General features: G+C 47.2%; 1 protein-coding gene across 1 annotated transcript in view; it reads left to right on the forward strand.

The window, feature by feature from the left end:
• The window catches only part of Dlg5 (MAGUK family member discs large 5), a 35,676-nt gene that overhangs the window by 6,884 nt on the left and 15,403 nt on the right, over window positions 1–13,389 (forward strand). Inside the window, exons 6-22 of the mRNA XM_074105273.1 lie at window positions 308–430; window positions 2,001–2,118; window positions 2,675–2,820; window positions 3,493–3,616; window positions 4,616–4,728; window positions 5,345–5,451; window positions 5,670–5,809; window positions 6,359–6,454; window positions 7,313–7,441; window positions 7,598–7,702; window positions 7,988–8,488; window positions 8,646–8,750; window positions 8,968–9,131; window positions 9,394–9,731; window positions 10,065–10,193; window positions 10,525–10,604; window positions 13,058–13,188. Coding sequence (XP_073961374.1) covers window positions 308–430; window positions 2,001–2,118; window positions 2,675–2,820; window positions 3,493–3,616; window positions 4,616–4,728; window positions 5,345–5,451; window positions 5,670–5,809; window positions 6,359–6,454; window positions 7,313–7,441; window positions 7,598–7,702; window positions 7,988–8,488; window positions 8,646–8,750; window positions 8,968–9,131; window positions 9,394–9,731; window positions 10,065–10,193; window positions 10,525–10,604; window positions 13,058–13,188 — 2,649 coding nt within the window. The remainder of the gene's footprint in view (window positions 1–307; window positions 431–2,000; window positions 2,119–2,674; window positions 2,821–3,492; window positions 3,617–4,615; window positions 4,729–5,344; window positions 5,452–5,669; window positions 5,810–6,358; window positions 6,455–7,312; window positions 7,442–7,597; window positions 7,703–7,987; window positions 8,489–8,645; window positions 8,751–8,967; window positions 9,132–9,393; window positions 9,732–10,064; window positions 10,194–10,524; window positions 10,605–13,057; window positions 13,189–13,389) is intronic.

The raw sequence follows: 13,389 nt of genomic DNA on the forward strand, positions 1-13,389 counted from the left end.
TACTCGCTCGAGCCGGGCGGCCGCCAAGCTAACAGCGCTGAGCGAGTATCGCTGAGCTAGTTTTATAGCTCAGCGAGTCTTATAGCTCTTGTCGCTGCGACAAATGATGTAAGAGCGAGTTCTCGCCGGCAGTGTGAACCGCCAGCGATCAACTATTAATATACGTAATATCTTTTGTTCGTTTCTTGAGCGAGAAAATAGTCGATAGCCAATCGTTTCCTCGCCGGCGGTGAGACAACTGCCTAACAATAACTGTGGACTGCTGTAGGCTGATGATGATGATGATGTACTGGTACTTGGTTCGTAGGTTGGAGCGTGAAGTCCAGCATTTGCAGCAGGGAGGCACGGCCGAGGGCAGTTCCGATGCTCTCGTGCACACTCTGAGGAAATACGAGTCGCTCAAGGAGGAGTTCGACTGTTACCAGAAAAGGTATGTGGGCCGTTGCCACCGTAAGACCAGAGGGTCTGCGTAAATATTCAGCGTTTTTGTGGCGTTTTATTTTCGTCATTACCGTTTCGGCAATTACTATTGAAAGAAGTAATGCTCGTGGTTATTAGGGTTCCGTAGCCAAAATGGCAAAAATGGAACCCTTATAGTTTCGCCATGTCTGTCTGTCTGTCTATCCGTCCGCGGCTTTTCTCAGGAACTATCAATGCTAGAAAGCCGTAATTTTGCACATATATATTAACTATGCCGACAAAATAGTATAAGTAATAAAAAATTCAAAAACAATTTTTTTTCTCATCCAACCTTGTAGTGTGGGGTAACGTTGGATAGGTATTTTAAAACTAATAGGGGCTAAAACGATTTTTCGATTCAGTGATCTGTTTGCAAAATATTCCACTTTAAAGTGCAAATTTTCATTAAAATCGAGCGTCCCCCCCCTCTAAAATCTAAGGCGGTGGGTGGAAAATTTTGAAAAAATTCAGGATGGTAGTAAGTATATCAAACTTATAAAGAAAACTATAACGGTTAAGTTTTCTTGAGAATTATTAGTAGTTTAAGAGTAAATAGCAGCCTAAGGTATCTAAACTGGGAAAACTACCTAACTTAGAATATTCCGTACAAAATGCGAAATCCTTAGAAAAATATTATTCAATTTTTTCTTATTTTGGGCGTGTCCGACACGCTCTTGGCCGTTTTTTTTTGTCAAAATTAAATACAATACCGATCCTAAATCTTGCGTGATCAACATTTTTGCAACTTCTTCCGTTGTGCCACCTTGTGCTAATAAACGCGGGATGGTAATGACGTTTAACCGACCGGTTGAGACGCTCGAATATTCACCCGTCTATTGCGTAACGTTTCTGACAGTCGTGATCAAAATCAAATCACGTTTTTGCATACAGAAACTGGGATTTGGTCGTGATGCGTGATTTGAGAGCGAGATGCGTAGTTAGGTGAGCGAGCTGAAGTCTTCTCAGGAATGTTCTAATAATATAACTCAGGGTTTCTCAAACTTATGGCTCCACGTACCCCTGTAAAAGTTTCTAGACGATAGCGAACCCCTACCCCCCAGAGAAAGTAATAAAATTTACTGATGGAGAAACTAAAAATAAAAAATACAAAAAGTGTACAAAAAACAATCTTAATCATCTTGCTAGTCTTGCAGCCTGGTGGTTTTTGGAGTCACGTAAACCTTGTCGCGAACCCCCTACCGTCGAATAGCGAACCCCTAGGGGTTCGCGTACCCCACTTTGAGTAACCCTGATATAACTAGTCGAATATAAAAAAATATATTTTCAATTTAAAATAAAATGTGCTATGTTCCAAAGTACGAAATGGTAAATAAATAATTTCTTCGTTAGTACATACTATGGCGTTTATTCGTTCTATTCATCTTCATCCAGAAGATAGAGACACCTTGTTAAAATGACTTTGACTGTATTTTAAAACTAACAAAACAAGAAAGAAAATTAACTAAAGATTTTTTGAGTCTTTTTTAGCGACAGTCTTATTCTATGAGCTGAAATATTGTTTTACTTAGACATGATTCTAGGTACGACGACCTCATAGAGAACCACAACGCGACGCTCGAGAAACTGCGTCTGGTGCAGGAAGAGAACACCAGACTGAAGACGCAGTGCCACGACCTGACGCAGGAGCGAAACGCTGTGGTAAGTCACATCTTCTGTATGCATGTACGAGTATGTATGATGAACTATAAAACAAGAAAAAGTATAGGCCCGGCAACGCATAACTCAGCTTATGTTGCAGCTGTCCATGGGCGGTGGTGAATGCTTTCCACCAGATGACCCGCCTGTTCGTTTTCCCCTATCATATAAAAAAGATTATATTTCTCACTCGCGACCTTATGATAGCTAGGTACGTACCGTCTATACAACAAATGTTCATGCAGCCTAACTGGTAGCATGTACGGTAGAACAAATTGAATCATGACACAGGGTGGAACCTTTTAATAATCAATTTCACAATGATTTCCTCGACAAAAGTATAAGATGTCAACATGACATTAGTAGGACAAAGGTTCCACTGGCACTTGAGGTATCCCATCTTAGGCCTCTAGGTTGGCAACGCGGGCGGTGGGCGGTGCTGATCTCTTACCATCAGGAGATCCTTTTGCACGTTTGCCATCCAGTCAAATAAAAAAAAAGCTATTTTAGTTGTGAGTGAAAATTGCGACAGCTAAAACACACATTGGCTTGTCCGTAGATCCGTGAGCGGAATACTCTGAAGCAACAGGTGGCGAACGTTGTCCGGCAGTGGGAGGGCGGCGCGCGCGAGCGGGCCGATATGAAGCGGCTCACTGACGAGCGGAACGCTGCCATGGCTGAGTACACGCTCATCATGAGCGAGCGGTGAGTGAGCGCGAAGAAGCAGTGGAGAGAAGCAACGACTTTGTTTTATACTATGTAAAAATGTGCTCTAAGCTCTAGCTCTAATAATTTTTCAAAATTCCCAAGGGGTACAGAACTAGCTTAGTTTTAATTCTGCCTCGGAAGCGAACTCATGGGCATGAATTAGACGGGCGTTTAAAAAAAAGTGTACCATTTTTTTGATATTTTGAAAAAAATATAGTTTTTCCTTCTCAGAATCAAGAGCACAATCGATTCCAATCGTTTCAAAAAATGACAGTTTTATCACGCCCATATTGAGTGTATGAAAAAAGTTTTTTTTTTAACTATCCTTATCGATTGTGCTCTTGATTCTGAGTAGGAAAAAACCATATAATTTCCAAAATTAAAAAAAAGAAGGTACACTTTTTTTTTTCAAAACGCCCAGACATACTTTCTACAGAACGTAGACTACGATGTTTTTGATGTCTGCGCTTTTTGCGACGTCATCATCTACATACATGCGTCCAAGTGACGGGTAACTCGGCTTGGATCTATCCTTGATCTGGACTCATGTACAAATGCTCACTATTATTTGCTATTCAGCAGTCGTTGTATCTTTTACAAAGTTCTTTGTGGATTTAACCCCCCGTTCCCAAAGACCTCCCGCATCCGGGTAACAAAGCGTATGTCCAGGGACACGGTGCACAAGGAGATGGAGAAACTGTCTGATGACCTTCAGGCTGCCATGAAACGTGTGGCTGCACTGGAGTCAGCGCTGCAGGCTTCGCGCGAGGAACAGCGCGCCACTGCTTTACAGGTTCACATCCTACTGATATATTTTTTTGGGATGATTCGCCAAAGTAAAGGTCAAAGACACTGGGTCCTTGCTTTTATTAGAGGTGGACGTTATTTCACGTCACCGTATACAGTAACCGGTGACGTGCTGAATAACCAAATCACTGGTTTCACGTCAAGCGACAAGTGGTGATTTTTGTAACGAGCTATTTTTGTGGTGATGCGATTTTCGCCTCAACGTTACAGACGTCACGAGTAGCACAGGCTAAAAATTATAACCTTAACTTTATACAACGTCAAAGAAACGATTCTTAGATTATGAAATTATTAACATTACTCCGAAAAACGATGCTTGTGATAAATAACGTCATAGCTCAATAGCTTGTAACAAATTACGTTGAAAACTAGTTTCATTTCTAATTCAGTTACAGTGACTGTCACAGAACGCGTGACTATAGGCAGTGAAAGAAACTGGTTACTAAAATCCCTGGTTTATTAACCAGTGACATGATTCTTGTCTCCAGTTTCGTTTCGTTTCGCTCAAATCACGTAACGACCCACACCTAGTTTTTATTACTTTATTTTAGTTTTCAAAATTTATATTAGGTGCTTTATGGACGGCTGGGTAGGGCGGACCCAGACTGAGCCCGGCTGCACGTCCCCAACTCCCTGGAACTTATTACGGGGAGGAGAGGGTGGGAGGGGTTTCTTGTCATCCCACAGTCTTGCTTCAGCCATTTGCTGGAAAGCTGGGAGAGGTGCATGCATTCTCCCGTTAGGCTCTGCAGGGTGCTTGGTTTTTTTTGTTGATTCCCATTGGTTATATCTTTGACCGAAGTTTCATACGAAAATAGCTTGGAATAATGTTTATTTGGTAAACCGGTGAGAGTCGAGTTATGTCTCTCTCTTTTTGAATTTAAACTTTGATCTCATACCCGGGTTTTACTTCAAACGGCCTTGTATCCACGACAACACTCGACAACTGGCATTGCTCCAGAAGGCTAACAGTGTCTGTTTGTAGGCGGAGAGTTTGCGTCGCGAGATCGAGTCGGCGCTCGTAGATCGCGATCGCGCCATCAAGGAATGCACTGATCTCAAGACGCCTCAGAACACCGCCACTCTCGGCAAGTCCCGGTAAGTCTCACACTAATATAAAAAAAAAACTGCTACATGCTTTTTACTTTTGTTTGTATAGAACAGTTAAGTGTTAGAAACTAATTTCGATATTTTTTCATATAAATCAGTATTTTGGTTGATGACGTTAGAGTTTAATCTAGTTCTGCCACACCAATGCTTATTTTATAAATTTGGTCTGTTTGTATGTTGAGCACCAACATTTTTGTATTTTTTCAGTGATGAGATGAAGCATTAGTGTCACTAGCTAGTAGTACTGCTCGTTGTCACTGTCAAAGTGTCATACGTCGAATACCGGTATAAATCCACGATCCATCCGCGTAAATTCTGAAGAATTCTAATCTTCACAAAATAACGTACAACTTGGACTGTCTGTCTACGTTATAATTTTTAAAGGCAAATGAAGGTCGCTTGTTTTTTTTATTAGGTAGTTAAACTCATTACGTTATTTTAAAATTTGATAACTACAGAAAACGATTCTAAAAGCATTTATCTCGAAATGGTACACATTGTAAAAATAGAAAAACGCCAATTGTACGGCTTATACTTGATACTATAATTGTAAACACTACAGAATAAAATAAAATATTTTCATTTTCATTTTCATTGTTGACAGACAAGACAACTCAGCGTATCACCACTTGGGGTTAGCAAGCGGTGTTGGTAACGACGGGTTCCTCAACGGACAGCATTCCAACGATCCCTCACTGGACAAATTGCAAGGTAATACCTTCGTTATTTTAAACAAATGATATCAATGCTAAGAAATTATAAATGCGGACTCGTGGGATGGAGTCATCAGTGGTCTTCCGGCGAGACCATATATGAGTACATTTTCATAGTTTTGCACAATACAATAGTTCCTTGTCCCGCCGGCTGACGTCACATGATGGATATGGACATTATGGACTACCACAAACCTGATTTAATTCTGTGTTAAGGTCTCTCGGGGCTGGCAGGCGATTCTGCGGACAAAGAGCGCGTGGACAACTTGGAGCAAGCAAACCAGGAGTTGCAGCGTTTGCGGAAACAACTGGACCGCGCGCTCGGAGACCTTACTGACGCCGTGCGCGAGGCCGAGGTGAGACTACTGGCTAAGCTACTCCTGTTTTTAGTCTAGGTACGGTCACGAGCGTTAATTTGGGAAACATTTCGTGAAAAAAACTCTTGAATTGTCATACAAAATGACAGATATTCGATCTTAAGTGGGTCCCAAATTAACGCTCGTGACTGTACTCCTAGGCTTGTTATAGAAAATCACTTTAGCTTCAGAATATTACTTTAGACTTGCTGAATCCCACGAGATGAGGGAGCTTTCAGAAAATATTACGTATTTTTTCCTGCACGAAAGAGTGCATAATTACGAGATAATTAATTTAAATTAAATAGAATATATACTCAGTGGCACAAAATTTGGCCCACTTTACATACAACATTGCCTATTACGGCATACATTTGAGGGCCAGATTGTTTATGTTTATTGCTCAGTATATAAATAAGAAAAAAAAAAAACTTCTAAAATTCTTGCATGCAATCGCCTCCTTTCAGATTTTCTCTTCTGATAAACAGAGACGGCATCCTATTTAAATAATGGTGAAACAACCCTTAAATTATTGTTCGGCTTACACAGGTCTCTAAACGAAGACGCGACTGGGCGTTCTCGGAAAGAGACAAACTACTGCAAGAGCGAGAGAGCGTTAAGGCGCTCTGCAACCGACTGCGCAAGGTACGTGAACAATTGGGTTTGCTTCAAGTTTATCAGATCCTTTCGTTTTTCTAAGCGTTTGAATTTTTATCTTATCAATGTACGAGTAGGTCGATAGTTGTGACAAAAACGATATGTTTCATTCCGTGCTTAAAGGATGCTTTGTGAGGAATGTGTTTGCCATGAATTAATAGAAACGCTTTATCTAACTATCCTCGCTCGGCGCAGCTTTAGTGGAAACAGCTCAGCAGAGCGAGGTTTTTGTATATACAAAACAAAGGAAAGATGTGTACGAGGAATGTGTTGCGAAGTTCTCGGTTAGCCTTAGAGTGTTTTCAGATTATCCGATCCGATATCGGTATCGGACGACGATGGTCGCCACCCGATAGCCGACACCATGTGCTGTTTTCACATATTTCCGACAAAATCGGTTTGATACGCATGACCACCACGCATTGGTCTCTGCGTACACAGAGACAATTTAGAACACGTATACTATACGTATTCTAAACGTCGTATAGTATCATCCGACAGCCAACCTATCGTGCCAACGTGCATATCGGCCAACATATCGTGTCTGCTCCGATATCTGGTATCGGGCCGGACAATATGAAAGACAGGTACATATTTCATACATTTTATTTGCCCCGATATCGTATCGGCGTCCGATACCGATATCGGATCGGATAATTTGAAAACGCTCTTACCGTACTTATTTGAAAAGAGCCTTCTCTACGCATCGTGGCACCGCTTGGCTGCCTCACACATCCATGGTGGAAACAGTCACAGCGTTCCACATTTTCGCTACACATCTTCGCACCACTCAGCTGCCTCGCACATCTCTGGTGGGAACAGCCTAAAATGGTGGTGTTTGTGCAGGAACGCGACGCGATGGTGGGCGAGTTAGCGGACGCGCGGCGGCACGGCGGCGGCGACAAGCCCCGCGCGCGCGGCGACCGGCCCGAGCGGCCCGAGCGACCCGCGCCAGCGCGCCGCGACTGCTGGCAGGTAACACGACACACTATGGGGCCAGTTAGCGGACGCGCGGCGGCACGGCGGCGGCGACAAGCCCCGCGCGCGCGGCGACCGGCCCGAGCGGCCCGAGCGACCCGCGCCAGCGCGCCGCGACTGCTGGCAGGTAACACGACACACTATGGGGGCCAGTTAGCGGACGCGCGGCGGCACGGCGGCGGCGACAAGCCCCGCGCGCGCGGCGACCGGCCCGAGCGGCCCGAGCGACCCGCGCCAGCGCGCCGCGACTGCTGGCAGGTAACACGACACACTGGGGGCCAGTTAGCGGACGCGCGGCGGCACGGCGGCGGCGACAAGCCCGCGCGCGCGGCGACCGGCCCGAGCGGCCCGAGCGACCCGCGCCAGCGCGCCGCGACTGCTGGCAGGTAACACGACACACTATGGGGGGCCAGTTAGCGGACGCGCGGCGGCACGGCGGCGGCGACAAGCCCGCGCGCGCGGCGACCGGCCCGAGCGGCCCGAGCGACCCGCGCCAGCGCGCCGCGACTGCTGGCAGGTAACACGACACACTATGGGGGCCAGTTAGCGGACGCGCGGCGGCACGGCGGCGGCGACAAGCCCCGCGCGCGCGGCGACCGGCCCGAGCGGCCCGAGCGACCCGCGCCCGCGCGCCGCGACTGCTGGCAGGTAACACGACACACTATGGGGGGCCAGTTAGCGGACGCGCGGCGGCACGGCGGCGGCGACAAGCCCCGCGCGCGCGGCGACCGGCCCGAGCGGCCCGAGCGACCCGCGCCAGCGCGCCGCGACTGCTGGCAGGTAACACGACACACTATGGGGGGCCAGTTAGCGGACGCGCGGCGGCACGGCGGCGGCGACAAGCCCCGCGCGCGCGGCGACCGGCCCGAGCGGCCCGAGCGACCCGCGCCCGCGCGCCGCGACTGCTGGCAGGTAACACGACACACTATGGGGGGCCAGTTAGCGGACGCGCGGCGGCACGGCGGCGGCGACAAGCCCCGCGCGCGCGGCGACCGGCCCGAGCGGCCCGAGCGACCCGCGCCAGCGCGCCGCGACTGCTGGCAGGTAACACGACACACTATGGGGGCCAGTTAGCGGACGCGCGGCGGCACGGCGGCGGCGACAAGCCCCGCGCGCGCGGCGACCGGCCGAGCGGCCCGAGCGACCCGCGCCAGCGCGCCGCGACTGCTGGCAGGTAACACGACACACTATGGGGGGCCAGTTAGCGGACGCGCGGCGGCACGGCGGCGGCGACAAGCCCCGCGCGCGCGGCGACCGGCCCGAGCGGCCCGAGCGACCCGCGCCAGCGCGCCGCGACTGCTGGCAGGTAACACGACACAGAAATTTTTGAGAAAAATACTAGAATAAGCCTCGGCCAGAACAGCAATTGGATTCATATTATTAAACGGCCTTTGAAATCAATACTCAACCAGCAATTGCTCATTTCCAGGCCTATGCATTAATATACTATTATGCAGCATACATTCAATATAAATAAGAATGTAATGAGTGGAGAATGAAAAGTGAACACTTTTTTTTAACAGGACATAGAATGGGACATGATCGACGTGGAATTAAGTGGGTTGGGCAAAGACGGCGAGCTCGGGTTCGAGCTGGCGGGTGGTCGTGACGACCCCTACTTCCCCGACGACTCCAACATCTATGTCACCGCCGTGCACAAGGGATCTGCTGCTGAGGGGAAGATCAGGTCAGTTGGCATTTATTTCTTAGGAGTAATACATAAAGGACCCCGGACCTAAAGTATAGAAAAAGTGGTTTCAGTTAAATATCCTCAGATTCTGATATTTTATAGATTTCAAAGTCCCGAACAAAAGGCTCTAAAGGTGCTACCTCTATTTCCGAGTCCCTTTCAGAGTTAAGTTTATAAATAAAAATAAAATAAAAAAAGGCACGGAATCCTCGGTGCGCGAGTCCTACTCGCACATGACCGGTTTTTTTTGTGTTACCAGGGTCTTCGATCGCGTGGTGGCGGGCGGCGCGCCGGCGGGTGGGCGCATGCGGCCGCGGCGGCGGGCGCGCTGCGGGCCGCCCTCGCGCAGGGCGCGTGCGGCGTGCGGCTGCAGCGCGCGCGCACCACGCGCCTGCGCGCCGCGCTGCGCCCCGCAGACCTGCGCGCGGTCACGCTGCAGCACGGTAGGGGCAGCACCACCATCATCAGCGGCGGCGGGCGCGCTGCGGGCCGCCCTCGCGCAGGGCGCGTGCGGCGTGCGGCTGCAGCGCGCGCGCACCACGCGCCTGCGCGCCGCGCTGCGCCCCGCAGACCTGCGCGCGGTCACGCTGCAGCACGGTAGGGGCAGCACCACCATCATCAGCGGCGGCGGGCGCGCTGCGGGCCGCCCTCGCGCAGGGCGCGTGCGGCGTGCGGCTGCAGCGCGCGCGCACCACGCGCCTGCGCGCCGCGCTGCGCCCCGCAGACCTGCGCGCGGTCACGCTGCAGCACGGTAGGGGGCAGCACCACCATCATCAGCGGCGGCGGCGCGCTGCGGGCCGCCTCGCGCAGGGCGCGTGCGGCGTGCGGCTGCAGCGCGCGCGCACCACGCGCCTGCGCGCCGCGCTGCGCCCCGCAGACCTGCGCGCGGTCACGCTGCAGCACGGTAGGGGGCAGCACCACCATCATCAGCGGCGGCGGGCGCGCTGCGGGCCGCCCTCGCGCAGGGCGCGTGCGGCGTGCGGCTGCAGCGCGCGCGCACCACGCGCCTGCGCGCCGCGCTGCGCCCCGCAGACCTGCGCGCGGTCACGCTGCAGCACGGTAGGGGGCAGCACCACCATCATCAGCGGCGGCGGGCGCGCTGCGGGCCGCCCTCGCGCACACTGTGGGGAGACACCGCATATTACATATGTATATCGACCGGGTTATCGACTTATGAGTTTGATTAGTCGTTATACCGCCTGTGGGGGACATCGCACAATGTATGTCGACCGACTTATCAACCAACAAAACTGAGCCTTTATAAAAAAAATATATATTGTCCCAACATAATTACGCACCATATGCCTTTGATCCGAGGAAGCCTCGTCAAAAAAGTGTTCTCCTCATCTCGATAAATCTATTCGTCTAACACGAAGTTTTCTATCCCCAGGTATTTTCATCAGCAAAATATCTTCAGGGAGCACTATCTCTAAAGAAGACAGTATTTATGTCGGCGATCGCATAGTCAGTGTAAGTAATGTGACGACATTTTTAATAACCTTTCTCGGGTTGTAACTTGAAAATGAAAAAACCGGCCAAGAGCGTGTCGTACACGCCCAAGATAGGGCTCTGTAATTATTACGAAAAAATCAAATAACATTTTTCTAAGGATTTCTTATTGTGTACGGAATCTTCCAAGTTTAGGGTTATTTTATACCTTAGGCTGCTATTTACTCTTAAACTACTAATAATGCTCAAGCAATCTTAGCCATTATAATTTTCCTTGTAAATTTGCTGTACTTACTACCATCCTGATTTTTTTCAAAATTTTCCACCTAAGAGTTTAGATTTTAGAGGGGTGACGGGGGGAAGCTCGAAAATTTGCACTTTGAAGTTGAATATTTCGCAAACAGATCACTGAATCGAAAAATCGTCGTGGCAACCCTGCAATGGTTTTATAAGACCTATCCAACGATCCCCACACTATAGGGTTAGTGAAGAAAAAAAATCACCCCCATTTTACGTCTATGGGAGGTACCATCAGCCAAATATGTGGTCTACCACCCTAAAGTTGATAATCGTTTGCATGTCATAAAACAATAATGCCAAAAGACGTGTCTGTCAACTTGAAAGTTCGACTTTAGCGACATATTAATTTGATAGAAACTTGTTTAAAAATTGGTAGACCACTTATTTGGCTGATGGTACGTACCATAATTTTTTTTTTGGCATAGCGAAATATGCCTAAGGCCTAGTTGACTACGGAACCCTAAAAAAGGAACCATTAAAAACTTTCACTTCACTGGCTCTGACACTTGTCTCACTCAGTCAATTTGCTCCGTAATTACTGGATTGATTGGGCTCGGGCACACATAAATGTAAATTGGTGACCCAAAGACGGAGGTGTTATGCAACTAAATTAATTTCAAACATAGTGGCCATTTTTAACCCCCTACGCAAAAAGAGGGGTGTTATAAATTTGACCGCTATGTGTGTCTCTCTTATGGTTGATTTTTTGGAGTCTTTTTGTATTTTTTACGATATGGTTTCACGGGATACCCGTAAAAGTAACAAATTTGCAGTTGAAATAAAAAATACAAAAATACTCCAAAAAATCAATCATAATTTGATTGCTTAGTAGCGACATCTCTTGCCTGGGTGAGCGGTTAGTTCCGAAAGAATGTGACGTCTGTCGACGCAACATAGATGTCGCTAGTGCTGCTGCTTAAGTAGCATAGTAGAAATAAGCAACCTGAGATATGTATGCATAGGAAAAATTCGTGTCTATATTCCTGTCTAGCAGTGGTGTAGGGGTTATAGCACGCAGCACGGATTGCTGAGGACCTGGGTTCGATTCCCAGTGCTGGTCTCTTTTTCTGGTTTTTCTGTGCATCCATGTCTCAGTTTGTATTTACGATGTGTGTCTGTCTGCGATGGTTCATAGACATGTTTTATCAAAATCGGTTTAGCCGTTTTTGAGATATTGAACTTTGAAGTGACAATCTCGGGGGTTTTCCAACTTTTTCTTGGTTAGGTTATTGGAGGTAAAGTAGAAAATTATTTTTTCCCAAAAATGTCCGTAAAAGTTGACATTATTCTTTACATATCAGAAGGTGAAGTGCATAGTTTATGGTCAGCGAAAAATTAAAAAGTTAAAAAGATTGCAGGCGCGCTAGCTCGACAATAATGAATTAGCGCGCCTGCAATCAGTCACAATTTTTTTTTGAAGTTAAAAAGGCCATGGAAATTTTGGCACAAGTCGTATACAGCCAAGTCTAATGGCCGGTATCGAATATTTTGTTGGAACTCCGGACTTTTTCTATTGGGTCTGAAATAGCTTGTGGTGTTTTCGGTGGAAAAATACACCTGCAGTTTATTTTTAATGAAAAAAGGCGGGAAAGCATAAGAAAAATATTGGAATAAAATTAAATTTTATAATATATTTCGAGAAAAAGTTTATTCTATTTCAGAATTATTCACCATTTTTGAGAAAAGCTTTATATTAGTCTCGGCTGGAATAGCAATTGCTGGCTTCGTATTAGTTAAACGGACTCGCAAGCTCGTCCGTTTAATACTCATACTCAGCCAGCAATTGCCTACTTGCAGGCCACGACAATAATCTACTATTATCCTTTTCCATTGGACATGTTATCATGTGATAGTTTTATAACTATCCTGAAATTCAAAGAATGTTTGCACTAAATGTTTGTCGTAATTAGTGCTCATTTGGTTATCGTTGTGCATTAATTGTGGGAGGGCCGTTTACTGTTTATTTTTTATTTATTTATTTATTTATTTATTTAAGGAGAACCAACAGCTAAAACACATATATGTAGAAGGAATAGCAACACAGAGCCAATTACAGGATCCCACAGATAGCCATAGTATACATGTTTAAGATTAACTTAAACGAGGTGACGAAACATGTCGGACAAAAACGCAGCATTGTACGTGAGTGACCCAATTAACATTTTCATCAACAGATTAATAACCGATCGCTGGAAGGCATTAAGAGCGTGTCCGAAGTGTGGGCGATGCTCAACGAGTGTCAATACGATACTCTGTCTCTTTCGCTCCTTCGGCCTCTTTACCCGTGCTGTTTGGATGCCAACAGGTAATACTACAATCTTTTGAGAAGTGACCTGATTCACTAAATGAAATTCGAAATTGATAACATGTCAGGTGGTATGTGTATTTCTTCCAAATGCGACCAGCTGTTTTAGCGTGAAGGAGTAACTAACATACACACACACAAACATTCGCATCTATAATATAAAAGTGAACCGCCAGAACGGGACAAAAAAAACGAGACAGA

The sequence above is a fragment of the Choristoneura fumiferana genome, chromosome 23 (assembly GCF_025370935.1).
Source record: "Choristoneura fumiferana chromosome 23, NRCan_CFum_1, whole genome shotgun sequence".
NCBI lineage: Eukaryota > Metazoa > Arthropoda > Insecta > Lepidoptera > Tortricidae > Choristoneura > Choristoneura fumiferana.